Source organism: Microtus pennsylvanicus, chromosome 11, assembly GCF_037038515.1.
Source record: "Microtus pennsylvanicus isolate mMicPen1 chromosome 11, mMicPen1.hap1, whole genome shotgun sequence".
In the NCBI taxonomy this organism is placed as follows: Eukaryota; Metazoa; Chordata; class Mammalia; order Rodentia; family Cricetidae; genus Microtus; species Microtus pennsylvanicus.
In genome coordinates this window covers 115,523-138,387 of record NC_134589.1, presented here as the reverse complement: position 1 = coordinate 138,387, position 22,865 = coordinate 115,523, and the positions used below count along the sequence as shown (strand labels likewise).

Genomic DNA, 22,865 nt, shown 5'->3' with positions numbered 1-22,865 from the left:
CAAACATTCATAAACAATCATTTTGGGAACTTGGGTGTTGTTTTCTCCAAACGACTTCCTAATGTTTGTTGGATGAAGTAATTTTAGGGTTCATAGAGACCTTTTTGGAGGGTCTTGTTCCATCAAACCACAAGACCTCCACAAGGTTATATATCTATATACATACACATATACATGTATGTGTGTGTGTTCCTGGGGATTATGTACAGGATTTTGTACATGTTAGACAAACACTTTAACACTGAGCTACAGTCCCATTTCTCAGCTTCAATATTTTGTTCTGAGACATGTCCCACTCTGTTTCCCAGACTGGCCTTGAACTTACAATCTTTCTATCTCTACTTCCTGAATAGTTAGGGCTACTGGTGCAAACCACTGCATCTGGCTTCATCTGTAATTTTTGGCCAACCATAAACTGACCTCAGTTTAAGCACAAGTGATGGATTACTTACTCCTCTTGGCATATTCGAGAATAGTTGTGATGACCTACAGGAGACCTTAGCCTGCAGCTATGGAAACAAAATTAACAGAAATATACAGCAGATTAGCTAGACCTGTAGTAATTGAGTTATTAGCAGGATCTCCTCGACTCTTCTCTATTTCAACCCCGGTTCCTTCCTTTCCTAGCTTTAGGCAGGCAATGGCTGGCTGTAAGAAGTAAAATGATGACTAAGGTGGGTCTTTTTGGTGGTGCAGCTGTCTGTAGGTTGCCCCTGCTCCTGCAAGTAATCCTAATACTCATTGATTTGTTTAAAGTGGGGCGGGGGCAGAATCTTTAATCTGTTAGACCTTTCTTTTTGGGGTGAATAAACATTTGGAAATTCACACAATTGCATACCACAGTTCCAGGATGGGCACAATAACTCAGCAAATTATCAAAGAATCTACTTCCTGCTCTGATAAAAAGCAACTGATACTGGTTCATAGACATTGCAAAGCGCACAAAGATGCAACAAATTAAGAGGAAATTTTGTTCGATGATCTTAACCAATCTCCAGTAAATGCTATCTGGTTACAGGCTTTTTACTTGAATATAGAGGAAATAAGCTGAAAGTAACAATCTATGTGCTACACTTCCTTTTTTGGGTGCCAATTTATAATGAATCTCAAATCTAGCTGTCTCAGTACAGTTTTTGTTTTGATTGGAAACTATAAACTTCAGATTGATAACTTTGTAATTGTATAAGCAGTGTTTCCTCTAAGAAATGCTTCCATTCCTGATTGGCATTTACGTTTGTTAACAAGCCTAGATACAACAAGCCTCAATCTCAGAGATCTGACAATCTAGTAGGGGAAAGCGACTAGGCTACGACAAAGCAAGTGTGAAGTTGTCCCTGCCACTGGGACGCCATGCTGGAGGGGGTAAGCTCATACTCCCAGTGAGGGAGAAGTGCTCCATAGGGCTTGGCTTGAGGAGAAGCTCTGTAACAAGGAGAATGGTACCAACCCTAACCCTGGGGCAGACCCCGGACCAGGAAGCTCCCCTCGGTCACGTGCTCCCAACCGTCACCTCCGAGCAGCCAACGGTCCATGGGTCCCAGACCGTTGGGGCGCAAGTAGCTCGGCAGCAGATGCTCTGAGCAGCTGTAGGCGACATGATCTCCTCCAAGGTGGTGCCCCGAGAGGAGGCTCAGCGGGAGACGCTGTCTGAAGGTAGACTGGAGGCAGAGTCCTCCGACGAGGCTGGCCCTAGCTGGGCCGCAGGGCCGCCGTCAGAGCGCCTGCCGCCCCTGGGTCAGGAGGCTCCTCCGCCACGCCGCTGCCACACCGACTGTTTGGAAGCGCCCCTGTCGCGCTCCTTCCAGCGCCTTGGCGCCGCGGTGGGTTCGCACCCCTGGCTGTTTTTGCTTGGGCCTTTGCTGCTGACAGGCGCGCTGGGCACCGGCCTCATCTTCCTGCCCAAGGAGAAGGAGAACCTGGAGGAGCAGTACACGCCGATTGGCAGCCCTGCCAAGGCCGAGCGGCGCTTCGTGCAGGGTCACTTCAGCACCAACGACACGTACCGCTTCTCCGCCTCCAGGACCAGCTCCGAGGTCAACTTCGCGTCCATCCTGGTGGTGTCTCTCACCGACTCGCTCCTGAAGCCGAGGACATTCATAGAGGTGAGCAAGCTGGACAAAGCGGTGCAGGCGCTGAAGGTGGTACAGGAAAACGGACCGCCGATCCTGTACAAAGAGGTGTGTGCCAAGTACAAGGCGCTGTGCGTGCCACCCAACCCTCTGCTGTATGCCTGGCAGCATAACTCGTCATTGGATCTATCAAGCCTCACCTTCCCCATTCATAACATGTCCAACCACTTCATCTACTTGGCGGGCTTCTTTGGGGGAAACGTCTTGGGCCAATCAGTGGGAAGAAGTCAACGACTTACCGAGTCCCGAGCGTTGAGGCTGCTGTATTACCTCAAGACCGAAGACCCCGAGGACAGTGAGCGTAGCAAGGCATGGTTGACTCACTTTCTTGACCATTTCAAGGACATGAAGAGCAGTCTGACTTTAGAAGAGACAGAGGTATTCTGAAGGTTAGGGTTTGCAAGGGAGGCCAATAAGGGTGGGAGGGTTGGAGATGAGGTGGCCCTTGAATTAAAGCTGAATATGCTCTGCTATGCTCGGTATGGAATCCCAGTGTAACACGGATAGATGAAGCCACAGATCATAAAGCATTGGCATCATTCTGGTCTGTACACGAATCCTGCATCAGGAACTCTGCTTAATATAGAAAATGACTTTCACACGTGGTGTGGGGTTTGGTTTTCTAATTACGTTACTTGAAAAATATTTTATTGAGCCCATTCTTGTTCCTAGGAGTTCCTACAGCCTGTTTGTGCCCAATGGAATTAAAAGACAAGACTTTTAAGTTCTGTCATGTTATTTAAGAAGATAACTACTTCAACCCTTTTATGGTTAGTTATAGATAAGACACCTAGCTTAGTATTGAAGTATATGTCATCTGTTAAAATTCTGGGCCTGCAAGTCCAATATATAACCCTAGTGAAAGCAAATGCTTACTGGGAAGCCAAGCATTTCTTAAAGTGCTACTGATGCAACTAAAATATGAAAAGACACCAATCTAATAAGATGTAGAATACGCCCACAATTTTCCACAGTTGTCAGTGAGGATAAGGTTTTACAGTGTGCATAAAATTCAATTTTGGTTTGTTTATATTTAGGGTTGGCTTTTTTTAAAAACCTGATCTTAGCTAAAATGTAGAGCAACCATTTAAACTTTGCATTTTGAGGGAAAGGTTGGAAAGCACACTGCAGATTTTATGTGAGGCAAACCATTGACTTTTTACAGTGTGGCCATTAACAAGCTGAAGTGTCCAGCAGAGTTTGTAACTTCTGACAGACTCTGGAACTGGGATTGATACTGAGTATTTTTTGGTTGTTGTTGTTGCAGGTAGTCTACTTTACATCCCTTTCAAGGCAGCTGGAGTTTGAGGCAACCTCTAAGACTGTGATTCCTCTGTTCCATCTGGCATACATTTTAATCATACTGTTTTCAGTTGTATCATGTTTCAGGTAAAACTCTCACTCATGATTTACTTATCACTTTCTAATATATTGTGATAAAACATACACAATATACAATATTTCATTGTAACAATTTAGTGATATTAATTCTATCCATACTGTTTATCCATTACAACTATCTGCTTCCTAGGTTTCTCAACACTACTAATAGATACTCTATTAATTATGCAGTAACCCCCTAAACCCTTCTCCCATAGTCCCAGAAAAACTAACCTATTTTCTATCTCTGAATTTGCCTATCCTAGACTTTTCCTTTCTGTTCTTTATAGCGTACTCAGTCTAAAGAAACCATAACAGACGAACACTTCTGTTATCTATGGTTTTATTTTTTCCATAATTTTAAGGATTTCCAGTTATTCAAGTTTTTCCTTTTTAAAGTAGGTGTCTATTGCCATATATTGCCTTGTCACCTCACTCCGTAAGTTACAATGTTGTATGGCTTTTCTGTCACTTGATAGAAAACCTATAACAAAAGAAACTTTTAGAAGAAAGAATTAATTTTGGCTTATGTTTCTCAAGGGATACAGTTTATTATGGAGCAGGGATCTGGCTGATCATATTTCATCCACACATAGGAAACAGAAGGACAACAGGAAGTACCCAGTGATGTACTTTCTCTGGAAAGGCTCCACCTCCTAAAGGTTCCATAACTTCTTCAAACAGTACCACCAAATGAAGACCAAGTATTCAGGAAAAAAGCCCATGAGGGAAATTTCTCATTAAGACTAATAGTTTCTGCCCCTTGTCCCATAAGTTCATGATCATCTTACAATGCAAAATGCATTTAGTCCAACTTTAAACATTCCCACAGTAGTGGCTGGAGAAATGGCTCAGCAGTTAATAGTACCTGGGTTTGGTTCCTAGCACCCCCACACGGTGGCTAACAACTGCCTGTAACCCCACTTCTAGTTGATCTGACCTTCCCTTCTTATCACTGCAAATGTGGTGTAAGACATATACATACAAAATTTAAAAAGTAAGTTCCTATAGTTTTAAGTCTTAGCACTGTTCAAAAGTTCAAATTTTCTTCGTAACTGTGATTTCCTGTTTTTTAAAAAAAATAAATTATACACACACACACACACACACACACATATATATATATATATATATATATATATATATACAGATACACATACACATATATCTTATAAAATGGGACAGAGTATATATTACCCCTCCAAAAATGGAAGTTTGGGGACATAGTAAGGAAATATTAGAGGAAACCAAGACTGAAACCCAGCAGGACAAATGCAAAGGTTTGTAGCTCTGTGTCTGGTAGCTGGGACTTTAGGTTCAGAGGGCTTAGTTAGATGCCTCGGCACTTCCAGCTTTGTTGTCAGCAATATCTCTCCTGAACTGGATCCATTCCCTGTATTCAGCTCTCCTTGATACATGCCTTTTGCAGTTTTGACATCTTCAACATCTTGAGGTCTGAAACACAATCTGGGTTTCACTTTTACAAGCTTCACACAATGGCCTTTCAGGGTCTCTAACATTGGCACACATCGCTTGGCCTCAGTGGCTCTTTGACACTATGGAAAAGAATCAATGACTTTCTCAATTTTGCATCTTTCTTGTCTACAAAAGTAGGACTATGTGACAACACTGAGAAGTTCAGCTGCCAGCCTGAGATGGGCCCTTGTCTGTTGGCTTGTTTTGTTTGATTTTCTAATTGCTGAGTTGCTTGCAAGTAGATTGTGTGCTACAAACCTTACTCTCTGTTGATGAAAATAGTTTTAGGTTTCCAATCTAAAGTTTTTCTTTAACTATTATTTTATTTCATATGTGTGGGTGCTGGGAACCAAACCCTGGTCCCCTGGAAGAGCAGCCAGTGCTCTTAACTGCTGAGCCATTTCTCCAGCTCCTTTTTCTAACTCTTTAAAGAGTTTGTTGAGGTCTGAAAAGCTAAGTCCCTCATTACAACTTTTTATGAAAATGATTCTGTGGCGTTTTTCATTTTTTTGCATATTTATCTGTACACTGAGCAAGACATGAAGTTGTCAGCCCTGATTTAATCTTCTGGAACCACCATTGATTATGCACTTTCCACTGCCTCCAAACAACATTGTTATTGGAACATCATTTGTCACTATTGTATGACATACTTTTCTTGGAAAAACACAACACAATACACACACACCTACTAACCCCAGGAAGGGAGCTCACAATAGATCAAAGTAACGATTGTGCAAAGTTTAAATTTGAAGAACTAATGAGTTTTTAATGGGGTTACTAAAAGTAATATGCGTAAGGGGGGTTACTTATAGGAATAGGGGTGACTTAAAAAGAGCAGCTGGATCACCAGAAAGCACAACTTAAAATGGGTGGCCACTCATGAAAGTCATATCCCTAGAAATTTCTGCATAATTTGGATAAACTGGATAGACTGAGGGTTTTTCTATGTCTTGACTGGTTAGACTCCTCTCCTAGCAGATCTATGGGAATTTTTACAAGCTTTTGCTTTCCTAGATGTGTGTCTCTGGAGTTTCTTCCTCCTTCCTGGAATAGGAATAGGTGAAGAAATCTTTGCCTATTTGAATGCGACCTTTCCTTTTGTCTTAGAATCTCTGATTTGAATTCCTATTCATCATCCGCACATGTAGGGCCCTAACTTGTTTTCTTTTCCCCATAATGTATTTGGAAGTATAGTTGCCACTCATGGTTTTGAAGCAGTTTCTAGCAAGTGAAGCCTAAAACCTGTAGTGTATTGCCAAGGTTTTAAAATGTACTGATGGGGGCAGAGGGATGGTTCTTATAGAGAACCCAGGTTCAGTTCCCAGCATTCACTTGGTGGCTTATGATAAAGCATCCTCTTCTGACCTCTGTGGGAAGAAGGAATGGGCATTATGAACATGCAGATATGCATGCAAAACAAACATACACACAGAAGAAAATAAATCCAAAAATTTAAAAATTTTGTGTTGTCTTGGCAAGGAAATAGGTTGGTTGTTCAAAATGTGTTGTACTCCAATTCTTTTCTTTCCTTTTTCAAATTATCAACCTTTCTATAAAGCACACATCATCAAATAGATAAAAATCATGAAAATGATTTTAAACATTGTTTCCATACCTTTAGCACAGTATCTACTGGACTAATTTGAAATTGCAGACTATTTGTACTATGTTTATGTCTAGTTGAAGTCAGGGGTTGGATGGACAAAGAGCTGAATATGTGCTCCATTTCACACACAGCTTGCCCTTGACTGTGCTTTGGATGTGGTTTGAGGGAATCCTAGTTCATGTATTGATAACTTGGTTTTTAGCATTGTGATATTGGGAGACAGTAGAGTCTATAAAAAGTGATAGGGATGCTGTCCTCAGAGAGCACTGGCATGGCTCTCATTAGTTCTTGTAACAAAAAGTTGTTATGAAAACAGAAAATCTTTCTCCTAAATCTATTTTCCCATCTTTCCTTTTATTCTCTCTCTCTCTCTCTCTTTCTTTCCTACCACAAAGACATGTACCATATTATAACACAGTGCGAGGAGCTCTTGTAAAGATTCTGCATCATCCTCTTGGACCTTCAGAATTGTGAACTAAATCAATGGTTTTTATTTTATAAAGTATCAGGCCACCAATGTAAAACATTTAAAATTAATAGTTGCTTTTAAAAAGTAGATTCAACATCTACCTTTTATCATATCTATATCTCCCTTTTTCTTTTTAGAATAGATTCAATAATCTACCTTTCTATATTGTCATATTTATATCCCTTTTTTACTTTTAATCCCCCAAAGGAGATCCCTGAGATTACAAAATTTACACCCCAACTCCCAACCCTATGCCAGTTATAATCAACCCCTAATTGATGTCCCTAACCCTGAGGATAAACTTTGTTGAAAGAGGGGACGTTGTCTTCTACAATTACTTCCAGCTGTCATGAAGGCCATGTTCTTTCTATGGGATCCTGTAAAAACTAAAATGATGATTAAATTTCAAGAGTACTGTGTGGTATAATTGCAAATAGTCTCTGAGTAGTGGGTAGGGTTTTTCTGAAGTTCTCGTTTGAAATTCTGGCAATAACGTTGTAAGAAGGTGCATCATTTCAGCTAACCAAGTTGGAATCATTTTGAGCAGCTGGTACCCAAAACTGATCTTAAAGTAGCATTATCAACATCATGATGTCATAACAGCCAGATTAAATCATTGTTGTGGGACCCCCATCTTCTTCCTGGAAACTTCAAAGAATACTGCAGGAAAATTTATTGTTCATCATTATTATCCATATAGACATATATTCAATGAAAGGTATGATAGAGACAGAAATATTTATGGAGAAAAGTAAAATCTTTCCTAAATTCTTTCTTCTGTCTGTCCCATACCAGATGGCTCTATATGAGACAGAAACTCCGAATTTTTCTTTTAACAACATGCTTGGATTTAGAGATGGATAGTCATTGTTCAACTCCAAAGCCAACTTTGGTTTTTAAGTGATTTATGCTTCTGTTATACTGAGAAGTAAATATATATGTAATGAAATTTTACCTTGTAAAGGATATGGTACCATAAGTCAGATTTCTCTTTGCTTGTTGATTCTTTCTGGATAGCTATGTTTTCTTCTTTCAGCATCTAAATGTCCAAAGTCTCTTGACTTTTTGAAGATGAGTATTTTTCTGCAAAGACAAGAACAGAATCTGCCCCAACCCTTATGAGGGTTTCTTACCACTTATATGATTGTAATCTCTGTGGATGAACTGTTATTTTTATGTCTCAGAGATTTCTCTTTTTCAAACTGAATTTTTATTAATTTTGATGATATCCATAGCTCTTCTTCTCCTGTAGAAACAAGAGAGAAACCCCTTCCCCAGTCTCCTGGTTTCTGTTGAAATAGGAGTGGCGGGGCTGCGTCCCCAGCACCCGGCTGCCCACATGGCTAGCTCTAGCTTATGCCCCGAAATAATTACTCCGAAACTGTATTCTTTTAAACACCGCTTGGCCCATTTCTATCTAGCCTCTTCTAGACTAGCTCTCGCACCTGGACTAGCCCATTTCTAATAATCTGCTGTAGCCCACGAGCTGGCTTACCAGGAATTGCGGAGAACTTCTCAATCAGCGAGAAAGAACAACCATCACACGAGGATTCTTCTCAGATCACGCTTTAATGGAGTGCCCTTGGTTGATGGGGAGCAGGAAGTGAGAGGGCAGGAAGTGAGAGGGCAGGAAGGGAGGGGCAGGAAACGAGGGGCCCCGAGAGCACTAAGGCAGCTGTGCTTATATAGAGAATTGGCACACGGGTCTCCCTGTGATTGGCTGCCACCATCAGCTGACACCAGACTGCATCGGGATAGGCCCAAGGACCCTTATCCACCGTGCATGCTCCCAAAGGCTTAGCCAAATATGGAGTTGTTTATTTCCAACAAGACAGGATGTCGGCGCCATCTTGTAATGGCGATCCTGTCCGGCTCACTACATTAACCTATGAGGGCCAAGCAGTTTCTTTATTGCTTAACCAATGAAATCAACAGATAGAAAGATGACTCTCCTCCATCAGGTTTTCATTCTGAAGTCAACACATTCTTGAAATACACTGGCTGATTTAATTCAAAATTTTTCTATTATCCAATCTCTGCTGTTGTTTCTTTCTCATTAGTGATAAGAAAATTCAAGGTTAATAAAGCATTATACAATCTATTTCTGGAGGTATTTTTCTATCCCTTTCTGTTTGTTTAGAATGTCCTTTATAGTTCAATTTGATTTTTCTACAACTGCCTGACCTGAGGGATTGTTTGATGTACCTGTAATATGTATATATTTATATATGTATATATGCATATGTATGGATATGAGATATGTATATGACAGATATAAAAATTATCACCCTAGAGGCTTTTGCCATGGTGTCTAAGTCAACAACCAATTGGTCGGATTTCAGTATGAAAGCTGCCATCACAAGTTTTTATTTTTCTCTCTAAACTTACAGGTTTGACTGTGTAAGAAACAAAATGTGGGTAGCAGTCTCTGGAGTGTTTTGTGTTGCCTTGTCAGTGGTGAGCGGCTTTGGCTTGATGCTGCACATTGGAGTCCCGTTTGTGATCATAGTTGCAAATTCACCATTTCTTATTCTTGGTGAGTAAAACAAAATATGAAGCTGTGTTGAGCCTGTAGGTATGTGGGGTGAAAAAGGGAACACATTTGTGTAGAAAGCTCAAGCAACTGGAAGAACAAATTGGATTATCTATCTTCAGAGTTGGAAAAATGTAGTATCCCAGACAAATAGAAAGGAGAATGGACTTTAGTTTACACTGAAAATATGCAAGAAGTATTTTGTATCAAGGGATACACACTAAATTTAAAAAAGTTTTTCTCTAGATTAATCAGTACTAGCAAGATTATTTTGGAATGTCTTGTGTGAATGAGTAAGAGTTTGCTGTAGAAAAAATATAAATTGGTTTGTATTCCCCAAGTTTATAGCAAAAAATTATAAAGCAACAATTTCAGTTCTATAAAATTTATTTGATACATGTAATTGATTATAAGAACAAATGGGTTTACTTTGGTGTGTTTTAGAATAAGAAAATATTGAAAGCAACTTGATCCCATATCAATATGGCATTTGTCAAATCAAACATTAAAAATGGAAACCGTATTTGACCTTTTAAAAAAGACATATAATGAATTAAATGAAAATTTGTCATTATGAATCAAGATACATGCAATAGATAATTTCATGGGTGTAGCTGCATAGAACAAATTCTAGATGAATTTTTAAAAAATATTTATTTATTTATTATGTATACAATATTCTGTCTGTGTGTATGTCTGCAGGCCAGAAGAGGGCACCAGACCTCATTCCAGATGGTTGTGAGCCACCATGTGGTTGCAGGGAATTGAACTCAGGACCTTTGGAAGAGCAGGCAATGCTCTTAACCACTGAGCCATCTCTCCAGCCCCTCTAGATGAATTTCTAAAATGTGTTTTCAAGCCAGGCGATGGTGGCGCACGCCTTTAATCCCAGCACTTGGGAGGCAGAGGCAGGCGGATATCTGAGTTCGAGACCAGCCTGGTCTACAGAGCTAGTTCCAGGACAGGCTCGAAAGACACGGGATCAAAGACAGATTGCTGGTGCTGTTTCAACTGGTATGCAATCAGGTAGATGTCCCCCTTTTATCACAAAGACACCCTGGGTAAACACTAGGGAGTATTCTGTGTACTAGCAGCATAGGTATGTCCAAAGCTAAGACCTATTACAGAGGAAAGAGTGACAAATTTTGTCATAAATTCAGAAGCAGACTGAGAAGATGGTGTTGAAACAGAGATTTTCAAGACAAGTAATAAAAAATGCTTGGTTGTTTTAATATTTAATGTGTATTATTAATATATAGAAAGATCTGTTCTTTTGTTATAGGTGTTGGGGTTGATGACATGTTTATCATGATTTCTGCCTGGCAGAAGACCAGCCTCATGGAAAGCATAAGAGAACGACTCTCCAATTCATATTCAAAGGTGGCAGTGTCCATTACAATCACCACCCTCACCAATGTCCTAGCTTTTTATACGGGAATCAGCAGCTCTTTTAGGTCTGTACAGTATTTTTGCATCTATACAGGAACAACTCTGCTCTTTTGCTATTTTTATAGTATTACCTGTTTTGGAGCAATTATGGCTCTGGATGGTAAAAGAGAAGTTGCGTGCTTCCGCTGGCTAGAAAAGCCAGACCCAAAATATGCCTCATTAAAAAAATCCTGCTGTGTCCCATTTGGTTCAACCTCAGAGGAGAATGGGGAGGATAAGCATCCAATGAATTTGTTCTTTAGAGACTATTTTGGTCCTTTCCTCACAACTTCTAAAGCCAAGTTTTTTGTAGTGCTGATATACATTTTCTACATCATAAGCAGTATATATGGATGTTTCCAAGTGCAGGAAGGGTTAGATCTTCGGAACCTTGCGAGCGATGATTCCTACATCACACCATATTTTAATGTTGAGGAAGATTATTTTTCAGACTATGGTCCAAGGGTTATGGTCATAGTCACGGAGAGTGTTAACTACTGGGATGTTGATGTAAGACAGAAGCTGGACAACTGTATGGTGAAATTTGAAGAAAATGACTATATAGATAAAAATCTCACAGAGTTTTGGTTGAAAGCATATATTCAATATATGAATAACAGTAGAAAGGATCCTAATGACAAGAATACATTTATGAATAATATTTCAGGTTTTTTAAAAGTTTCCCCTGTTTTTACATATGATGTTAATATTTCCTCATCAAATGAGATCATTGCCTCCAGAGGCTTCATTCAGACTGTAGGGGTTTCTTCGTCAAGCAGTAAGAAGAGAATGTTACTAGAGTTACGAGGCATAGCTGAGAACTGTGAGGTTCCCTTGATGGTGTATAACCAGGCATTCATCTATTTTGATCAGTATGCTGCGATAATAGAAAACACTGTTCGGAATGTCATGGTTGCATCAACAGCTATGCTCATTGTCTCCCTGTTGCTAATTCCTCACCCAGTGTGCTCCTTGTGGGTTACTTTTGCTATTGCATCTGTGATTGTGGGGGTGACAGGTTTCATGGCATTCTGGAATGTTAATCTTGATTCCATATCCATGATTAATCTTGTTATTTGTATAGGGTTTTCTTTTGATTTTTCTGCACACATTTCCTATGCATTTGTTTCCAGTTCTGAGACCTCAGTAAATAAAAAGTCAATTGAGGCATTATATATGCTAGGCTATCCAGTGTTGCAAAGTGCAATTTCAACAATAATAGGGGTGTGTGTTTTATCTGCAGCTAAAGCTTACATCTTCAGGACATTTTTTAAGATTATGTTTCTTGTTATGTTTTTTGGGGCCGCTCATGGCCTAATTTTTATTCCAGTATTCTTAACCTTTTTTTGAAAGTTTGTTTCAATACACGGTAAATAGCCCTAACCAGTTAGAGAATTCCTGATGACCTGAATCCAGTCTGATTGCAAAATGTACTCATTAAGACTAGTCAATAGACAAAGGGAGAGATGAATTAGAAGAGGCATTTCAGGGTAAGAAAAACCAGGGGTAGGGGTGGGAGGGAAGAGAGGGTAATGTTGGATATAAACAAAGAACATTGTATACATGTATGAAAATGTCTCAATAAAAACCATTAGTTTGTTCAACTGGTATGCACTAATAAAGTATGAATTATTTATAACTGAAAACAGATATAAAGTGTTAAAAATAGTCATTCCACTTAAAAGATGTTTTCTTGATTTTGAAGTTCCATATTAAATTGTTCCTTAACATATTCTGAGAAAAATTAAAATGTCTTTACCAAATTCAGAAAAATGTTATCATCTTTATTCTAATATCTACAATAGTTACTTTTCTATTGATGTGATGACCAAAACCAAACTCTGGAAGGTAAGGTTTATTTCGGTTTATAGCTTATAGTCCATCACAAAGGAAAGTCAGGACAAGAACAGAGAGACAGAAACTGAGGCATAGACTGTTGGAAAAACTCTTATTGGATTGTTCCTCATGGGTTGCTCAGCCTGATTTCTTACATACCCTAGGGAACCTTTCCAGAGATGGCCCATGAAGGGACTGTAAGCTAGGTACTGTGGGTACTCAGCTATCAAAAACAAGACATTACTCTCTCTTTTTCGAGACAGGTATTTTCTGTGTAGTCCTGGCTGTTCTAGAATTCACTCTGTAGACCTGACTGGCCTTAAACTCAGATCTGCCTGCCTTTGCCTCCTGAGTACTGATATTAAAGGTGTGCGCCATTCCTGCCACCTTTGTCATAACGCTGTTTGGGGACATACATAGTTTTTTGAAGGAGATAGCATTCAATTCTGAATAAATAAATTTATTAGTAATTAGTAAGTAGGGATGTTGTTCCAAAAAGATGGATTATATCATTTTTGGTTTTGGACATATGTTTTATTTCTTCTTGCTCATCTTTTAGTCATCATTAATAAACTATGACAGAACAGAGTTATCATTTCCAATCATTTTCCCTCAAGTTTTGACATTATTGATTAACAGAGTTATCATTTTTACTCATTAACCCCATAACCCATTTAAGAATCTAGAGGCAGACCTTCGCCTGTGTCTTAGCACCTGCCCCATGCCACCCTTGCAACACTTGCTGCCACACCGCCTGCCGCCCTCCCCAGGGGCTCCACATTCCTTCCCGCGGCAGGCTGATCGCAGCTCCTTTAACACCAGCGACTCAAGATCTCAAAGCTACAAAGAACTGGGTTGCAATTGGCTAATCCGTGCCTCAGACCAGAAATACAACTGGCTGAGGCTCTGGGCCTCGGGAAACATCCCCTCACGGGATTGGCCGGGGCTGCCAAAGGGCCCGCCTCCCGCACGCTAAGGCCTCGGTCGGGCTGGGAAAGGGGTTCTGGGGTCCTGAGGCCAAGCGCTCCGGGGAACATGGCGGCGGACCTCGCTCAGATTCCTGATGTGGACATCGACTCAGATGGCGTCTTCAAGTACGTGCTGATTCGAGTCCACTTAGCATCGCCCTCCGAGGATCCTACGAAGGAGTGCAAGGAAATCGTGCGTGGATACAAATGGGCAGAGTACCACGCGGATATTTATGACAAAGTGTCAGGCGAGCTGCAAAAGAATGGCTATGATTGTGAGTGCCTAGGCGGCGGACGCATCTCCCGTCAAAGCCAGGACAGGAAGATACACGTGTATGGCTACTCTATGGGTTATGGTCGTGCCCAGCACTCGGTTTCAACTGAGAAGATCAAAGCCAAGTATCCTGATTATGAGGTCACCTGGGCTGACGATGGCTACTGAGGCCCTGCTCCCCAGCAACTAAGTCAGGACTCTGCTCTTGCTGTGTCGTCTCTTGAAGGACTGGCCCCGTGCTTTCCTTTTGTACTTTTGGCAACATGCCACCTGCCAGGCCTCGGAAGCCAGAAGAGTCTGGTCCATAGGAATTAAAAGCTTTGATAAGCCTGCTAAAAAAAAAAAAAGAATCCAGAGGCATATGACAAGCTGTTCTCAGACTGGTTGCTTCTGTGACTACAAGGACATTTGACCAAATCATCTTCAAGCTATCCTGAGCATGCTGCCACATCCCAAGCAGGGTGTTTTTAACTCTTAATGGTCAGAGTGCCCAAGAAATATCCTCAGGCCAAAGCTGCTGCAGTTATGCAAATTCTGGCATAATATAATGTTTATATTTTATATCTTTATGGAATACTTTTATCATCTTTCTATATCATTCTTTGCCTATCATTATAAGTCTCTGTGTAGGACAGAGGCAGCTTCAGTTAATCTAACTTTGTTGCTGCCTGTGCCAGGCAGTTGCCTGAGTGTACAGTGGGAAGAGGCTTTTGATCTGAACTGTGGCCAGTTCCTCTAGCCCACCGAATCTTGTTGACCTTTTAAAGTTTACTTTGTTTTGATTATCTTGTTCCTGAATAAGTATAGGGACAGATGTTTCAAAATGTCTCATAGCCTCATAAAGAGACTTCTGGCTTCTTTTTTTTTTTTTTTTATTTTCGAGACAGGGTTTCTCCGTAGCTTTTGGTTCCTGTCCTGGAACTAGCTCTTGTAGACCAGGCTGGCCTCGAACTCACAGAGGGCTTCTGGCTTCTTTATGTGTGTCACAACCTGCAAGGTGTAAGGAAGACCTTCAAGTAGATGAGGATGTCTTCCAAAGTGGGGGGGGGGGGATTGTATGCTAGGGGCTGTGCTGGGGAAGCTTAGAAATACCATTCCTGGGAGAAGGCCTAAATGACTCATAATAAATGTTCCATCAATGCAATATCCCAAATTGTACAAATATTAAAAGTCTCCCAAGTATGCAACAGGTGGAGATGAAAACCAAAGGTAGTATGGCGGCCATCATGTGGCTCAGCTTTGCTGGATCTTTGCCAAATAGCTGTGCTGGCTTTATGATTTCTGCCATTTCCATCAGATATGGCTGTGCCAATATCCAGCATACAAAACTTCACAGAATGTTCCCTTAAAATGGTTTGTATTGGGTTGGAAATACAGCTTAGTGGTTCAGTTTTTGCCTAACATATGTGGACCCCTGGGTTCAGTTCCCAGTACTATAAAAATAATTTATAAAATAATGTGTTTTGTATTGACTTTTGCATTTTTACAGTCAGATCTTTCCATTTTGGTGATTTTTTGGCAAATGCCAATAGTTGCGTAACCACTACCTCCTCCAAACTGTAGAACTGAATGAGCATGGTAATTTACACCTGTTACACCAGCACTTTGGAGAGAGAAACAGGAGCTAAAGGTCAGCCTGGGCTACATGAGACTTTGTGCTTAAAAAACAAACAGTTCCATCACCCCAAACACAGTGAAGTACCAGCCAGTACTTCCTTGCCTCCCACAGCCCTTGGTGAGGTGGCTACTTAAGTATAACCTCTTGTCTTTTGTTTGTGTGACCCCCTTTATCTAAGAGTTTGTCCCTCTCCTCTGGTTGGTAACAGGGCTTGAAGCATGATTTAACAAAAGCTCAGGGTCAGAAATTGGTGTTCAATCTTAAGATCCAAAAAGCAAAACATCCAGCCACTGGCTTTTACCTCGACCTCAGTCTGAAATGGCAATAGTACCTTCTGAAATCTCAGAAGGAGATTGCTTCTAAGAGCTGTCTTCCCCTGTCTTATATTTCTCTCTAGGGCTGGGAGTAAAGGTGTGCGCCACTATCATTAAAGGCATGTACCACCCAGTTTCTATAGCAACTAGTGTGTCACTGGGATTAAAGGTGTGTGTCATTGTGGCTACTGAGATTAAAGGTGTGTGTTTCCATAACCTGGTTTTGTTTTACTCTCAGATCTCCAGAAAGTCTTTATTTATTAAAATACATTTGAAATAATACTACAAGGGCTGATAGGAGGGCCTCAAAAAAAAATATGTCCTGTGGATCCAGTGGAGTTGGAGGAGCCAGGTTACTGAGCCCTGGCATTGCTTCTATGGCTATTCTCTATCCATAGAGTGTGCTTATCTCAAATGTTGCATGGATGGAATTATGTGGTGTGTTGGCTGCAGCTTCTTTGACAATGCTCGGTTAATTTGAGATTTATCTGATACATAAGTTAGCGGTTTGTTTTTATTGTTGAATATATGTCCATCATATGGATATACCACATCTTATTTTTGCATTCTCTGTTGAAAGATGTTTGGACAGTTATAAAGCCCTTTCCAGTTTCATATACTTGCATATGGGTTTTTATGTCAATGTATCTCTGCACTCTCAGATATGTGTGAAAAGAATGACCTTATGCATCTCCTAATTATCTACATGTTAAAGGCTTGTATCCAGCCTTGAGAGGTAGTGGACTCTTCTAAAAGGTAGAACCTAGCAAGACGACCTTAGATTATTGGATATATGCTTCTTAAGGGATTAATGAGGCCTTGATCTCTTTCCTTTATTGTTCCTGACCATGACATGAACAGGTCTCTTCTGCCAGACTTGTCTGCAATGATGTGCTATGCTGGTCCAGGCCCCAAAGCAACAGGGCCCATTGACTCTCTTAGCTAGGTGTTCTATTACTGTGAGCAAAACAACTTGGGGAAGAAAGGATTTATTTCAGCTTATAATTCCATGTCACAGTCTATCACTGATGAAAATCAGGGCAAGAACTCAAACAGGGTAGGAACCTAGAGCCAGGAGTTGTCATGGCTTGTTCAGACTGCTTTCTTATGGCAGCCAGGACCATCTGCTCAGGGGTACCAACACCCACAATAGGGTGCACCCTTCCCCATCAATCACTAATGAAAAAAATAAATAGTTTTTTTGTAGCCTGATAATAGGTTTCTTCACTAAGCCAGATCAAGCCAAATAGAAAAAGTGGAAGAAGAGGGGTTTTTTTTGGGTTTTTTTTTTTTTGTTTGTTTTTTAGCAAGCTTTTATATAGGCTGTAGGCAAGAAGTGATGATGTGTCTGCCACAGCTAGGTTTATGCCCAAGTATGGTCAAAAGCTGAACACTTTAGGCAGGGACTTGGGCAGCTGACAACTTCAGGGAAGGAAGCTGCAGTAACCACTAAGAACACAGAATTCGACTTTTTGGTGCCTCCCCTTTGTTCAGAGATTCTATGAGTAGGCAGACTTTGGTGGGAGGCATGGGGCTTTCCAGATCATGCAGAGGAGAGCTGGAGGTTCCAACCAAACAAAATGTACTGCAGATTTGTAGATGAAGACTGCTTGTTTGTTTCCTGGCTGCCCAGAACCGAATAGTTACACAGAAACTATATTATAACAGTGCTCGGCCATTGACTCAGGTATATTCTACCTAGCTCTTACATCTGAAATTAACCCATTTCTATTCATCTGTGTATCTCCACATGGCTGTGGCCTACCAGTAAGGTTCCAGCGTCTGTCTCCTTCAGCATCTAAATGGCATGGCATCTCTTTGACTCTGCCTACTCTCTCTCTACATCTCTGTTGGAATTTACTACCTGACTTTACTCTGCTAAGCCATTGACCAAAACTGCTTTATTCATTAGCCAATAAAAGCAAGATATATACATCCCACATCATATCCCCTTTCTGCCTAATTAAAAAGAAGGTTTTAACTTTAACATAGTAAAATTGCATATAACAGAACAATTATCAAGCAAGAATTATAGTTACAGTATTTCTTTGTGAGTGTAAAGTTTCATAGCTAAATTATCTTTTATCATAACTAGGGAAAACTATAACTATCTGTCTTCAACTCCACCAAAGACCCTAGAGGATATAATATTACCTAAGTTCAGAGGAAGTGCACTGCAAGCAACTTCCAAACCTCTAGAGTTGACAAAGATGTCTCGTTGCCCGGACAGTCACCCAAAGTTTTTTTCTGTCATGTTGGGGCATCCATCTTCAGCCTATGGGCCCATGGCATCCAGCAGACTTTTTGGTACTCTCAGCTCAGTCTCTTTCTGATGGAACTCCAGAAATGGAGGGCAAAGGCATGTGTCTTGCTCAGTGCATATTTGTTTGATGTTGTAGACACTGGTGACCTCCAGTAATGTGGTTGTGGCCTTCTTCAGGGAAGAGTGGAAGCTGCTGAATGCTGATAGATTCTGTACAAAGATGTGATGCCGAGAACTGCAGGAAGCAGCTTTCTCTGAGAAGGGCCACAAAAGTGATTTAGTTTTTGTTTGTTTGTATAGGTATTTTGTTGGGATGTCTGTCGGTATACCACAGGGTCTTAGAGGCCCCCAGACTTTAGCACAACCAGTACCACCTTGGAAGTACCATTTAGGTCATGGAATCCAGCATGTCGTGACACCACCTGCCAAAAGGAGAACAAAGACCTAATTCATAAATGTCTGTAGTTTTGGGAAAGTCTTTTGGCTTCTGTAGTTCTGCTTCTGACTAACTGTTCTTGCTACAACCCAGGATGTTGCTGAGTTTTCCATTTACATACATTTCATCTCAATGCTATTATGTCTAACATGCAAATTGTTATACAGCTTCCAAAGGTGTTTTCTTTTTTCCCAGCCTCCCGAGTGTGTGCATAAGGACAACCAGCCTTCTGGGTAAAAAGAAAACAGAACTTTTGCTCATCCCCACTCCTTCATTCTCTGTCTCTTTTCTCTGACCTGTTCTCAGCTCATCTAGCATCCTACCTTCAGCATTCACATTAATTAATTGAGTGATATTTGTGTTTATTTTTGAAGACAATATCTCACTATGTAGCCCTGGCTGACCTGGAACTCACTATGTTTGTATACTAACCAGGCTGTCCTCAAACTCACAGTGATTTACCTGTCTCTGCTTCCTAAGTGCTGGGAGGTAAGGTGTGTGCCACTAAGCACTTCTCAATACTGCTGTCTTAATAATTTACAGCTAATATCTTCCATGCTATATAGAATAGTAGCAGGAACTGGAGACAAAGCCCATAAAACCTCATCTGAAGCAGCCTGAGAAGTTCTTTTCAGAGACCTCTACTTAGATGGAGCCAGGGTCCTTGGCTTTGCCACAGAAAAGAATTCTAGGTTGAGTCAGTATAAATCACACTTAAGGTTTATAAAAAAAGATTTTTAACATAGATATTACCATAGGTATTAAGTAAGATAGACAGCCCTTTACACACACACACACACACACACACACACACACACACACACACACGGGAAAGGATAGTATTCATCTAGGTGTGGGTATTAATTTCGTGTGGGGGTTTCTGCAAACACCTTGGCCAACAGAGTGTCAATCTGTGTGAGGCAAAAAGGAATTCAGATTCAATAGGATTCAGTAGTCAGTGATGGTTCATGTTGTATATGAGCGGCCTGCTCAGCTAGCTTATGCCCCGAAATAATTACACGGACACTGTAATCTTTTAAACACTGCTTGGCCCTTTAGCTCTAGCCCTTACTGGCTAATTCTGATATCCCGATCAACCCATCTCTAATAATCTGTGAGCACCGGTCTTACCGGGAAGATTCTAGCCTACGTCCATCCTGGGTCAGAGCTTCATTGCATGTGTCTGCCCGGAAGCAGGGCATGGCGTCTCTGCTGAGGCGTCTGCTCTGAGAGGAGAGCTGTGGAGTCTGAGCTCACTTCCTCTTCCTCCCAGAGTTCTGTTTACTCCTCCCACCTATCTTCTAACCAATGAGGGCCAAGCAGTTTCTTTTTATTTAACCAATGACCTTCCTCAATCAGGTTCAAGCTCCAAGAGTGTGGCCCTAAGGTTATTATAGGCATTATTTATGTAGAGTATAATTTGAAAAAAAAGTTTCCTGGTGTAACAGAATCCCATGAACACAGTAAAGCTTAAGGCACAACTAAAAAGAAACTTTTTTCAAAATACATGTCTCTTATTAAATAAAGATGGGTTCCATAGATAGACTATAGATGTTATCTTAAGAGCCTTGGGAGGATGTTCAGATAGTACAAAGGTCATCTAGGCTATTGACCACCTCCATTCCTAGTCTTCCAGAAAACAGGTTATACATCTCTTCCTTTGAAGAGACAATCCTGTATGTTTAGCATTCCTGGTTTTCCTGTTCCTTATCTGCGAGAACAAGGATCTCTGTGCCCCAAACAATTTCACAAGAGAGTTGTGTGGTGCCTTACTAATAGCAATATATATGATTTTGTTGGCTTCTGATGTTTTGGATTTTATACCATTTTGGATTTCATAGCAGTTTCTTTTTTTATGGTTTTTATTTTAACTTTATGTGAGTGTGAAGGTGTCAGATCTCCTGGAACTGGATTTCCAGACAGTTGTGAGACGCCATGTGGGTGCTGGGAATTGAACCCGGGTCCTCGGGAAGAGCAGTCAGTGCTCTTAACCGCTGCGCCATCTTTCCAGCCCACCATTTTGGATTTCAGATTAGGTATGTTCCCACTGCCTGTAATGTAGTGTGTTTATCTCATGGAAATACCCCATTCTATTGGGCACTTTTTTAACCTGTGGACTATTATGAAGATGATTTCTTCCTATGTTGCACTATCTAATCTATAATAATGTTGCTATTTTAAACTATAGGTAATGTTCGGTATTTGGTTGTCAGCTGACATCTGAGTGTTAGAAGATGGAGTTCTCGGTATCTTGGGGAAATCTAGGAATGATGGTTAGAATCAAACTTGAGAACCACAGAGAACAGGGCATTGTTCTGATAGCACATGGCTCATTTAACTCAATCATATAGTTGAAATTCTATTAGAAGGTTATTGTGTGGACTCACTGTAATGCATGGAATACTTAAACAATGCCTGGCCCTTAGCAGGGATCTTTATCTGAGCAGTGAACAATGCTAGCTTTGCCCTCAAGACCTGGAAGTTCAGTCAATGGTGAGGGGGCTAGTGGGTAGGATCACTTTCTGCTAATCCTGATGATCTGAGTTTCGTACCCAGAGTCTAAATGGTAGCAGGAAAGAAGCAACATGGCACATATTCCCTCACCCTCAAGAAAGTAAAAATAACAAAAAAGAGGTAAACATTTGATGGTCGTCCAGCTGGTGCTTATAGTAGTCAATAATTTATGAAATAAAAACCTTCATCAACATTTTGATTATTATATATCTATGTAATAGAATATTATGCAGACATTAAAATTATATACACAACAAGTCTAATAATGGAAAGGTTGATACTGCCATGTATAGTGAGGAAAAAGCATGATCGGTGTTGGTATGACATAAACTAACATATTTATAAATAAATGCACAATAAACTGGTGTCCATTGCCCCAAACTTAAGAAAATATGTGAAGGATTAATAGCAGTTAACATACATATTGTTTGTTTGTTTTCAAAACTATGCTTGGGCTGCGAGAGGGCTCAGAGATTGAGATTGCTTGTGGCTCTTATAGAAGACTCAGGTTCCATTTCCAGTATGTACATGGTAGTTCACAACCACCTATAATTACAGTTATGGTACATAAATACAGGCACTTTCTCCCCCCCCCTACAATACCTTAAAACTGTTTTATTTGTTACTAGGGGTGATGGTTTACCTTTAATATCAGCACTCAGGAAGCTGAGGCAGGTGGATTTCTTTGGCTAGTATGGTCAACACAGGGAATTCCAAGACAGCTAGGACTATATGGTGAGACCCTGTTTCAACAAAACACAACACACTATCTCACTCTTGCCAAATTCTCCTCAGAGACCATGTTAAATTTTATAATCAAGAAAACTGTGTGGTAACAAAATTTTCTCTTCCAAAGTTCCTCTTTATTCATAAGCTCAATCTTAAGGGAGTTTATGAAGGTCACAGAACATCTAGAAAGTGAAATCAGAACTATGTGCTTACATTTATAATGATATAAATGTATTCAGCTTTTTATTAATGAAATATGTATGGACTAGGGTGAAAACTAAAGCAATCTTAAATGAAATTATGAAGCAAAGGGCCAGTGAGGTTTAGTGGGTAAAGGAGCTTGCTTGAGAATTCAGTGCCTGGACCTACATCATGGAAGGAAAGACCCAATTACCGCAGTCCCACATCGAATACTATGGCACTCTCCCTCCCCATGGAAGGAAAGACCCAATTACCGCAATTCCACATCGAATACCATGGCACTCTTCCTCCCCATGGAAGGAAAGACCCAATTACCACAATCCCACATAGAATACTATCGCACTCTCCCTCCCCAAATAAGACAGATAAAATTTAAAGAAATGATAAAACCCATTATAATGCAGAAAGATGTCATGATCACAATGGAAAACTTAGTATTGTCAACATAGCATGTATTCCACAAATTAACTTTTAGATTCAGAGGCATTTTGTGTTTAAATGAACAGGCTAATCTCAAATTTGTGTGGAAATGCAAAAGTCTGAGAATAACCAAAGCATATTTCTAAAAATAAATAGAAAATTACTTACACTAAGTAATTTTAAAGCTTGCCATAGAAATGCATTAGTCACACTAATACACAGTTCAGTGTGGCCCCACGTGCCACAGTGGAAGATTGTGAGTCCAGGT

General features: G+C 40.4%; 1 protein-coding gene and 1 pseudogene across 1 annotated transcript; both read left to right on the top strand.

The window, feature by feature from the left end:
- The first annotated feature begins 1,595 nt into the window (after positions 1-1,595).
- Ptchd3 (patched domain containing 3) lies at positions 1,596-12,494 on the top strand. Its single transcript, XM_075989884.1, has 4 exons — positions 1,596-2,507; positions 3,397-3,518; positions 9,454-9,599; positions 10,879-12,494. The coding sequence occupies exons 1-4, from the start codon at positions 1,596-1,598 to the stop codon at positions 12,372-12,374; spliced, it is 2,676 nt and encodes an 891-aa protein (XP_075845999.1). The 3' UTR covers positions 12,375-12,494.
- A 1,192-nt stretch (positions 12,495-13,686) lies between these two features.
- Positions 13,687-14,452, top strand: LOC142831740 (14 kDa phosphohistidine phosphatase pseudogene; annotated as a pseudogene).
- Positions 14,453-22,865: the final 8,413 nt, after the last annotated feature.

Excerpts from the sequence above, each read along its gene's own strand:
- Ptchd3 (XM_075989884.1), top strand. The coding sequence starts at position 1,596 with ATGATCTCCTCCAAGGTGGTGCCCCGAGAGGAGGCTCAGCGGGAGACG. Across the intron at positions 2,508-3,396 it reads TGACTTTAGAAGAGACAGAG|GTAGTCTACTTTACATCCCT; the intron begins GTATTCTGAAGG and ends TTGTTGTTGCAG. Across the intron at positions 9,600-10,878 it reads TTCACCATTTCTTATTCTTG|GTGTTGGGGTTGATGACATG; the intron begins GTGAGTAAAACA and ends CTTTTGTTATAG.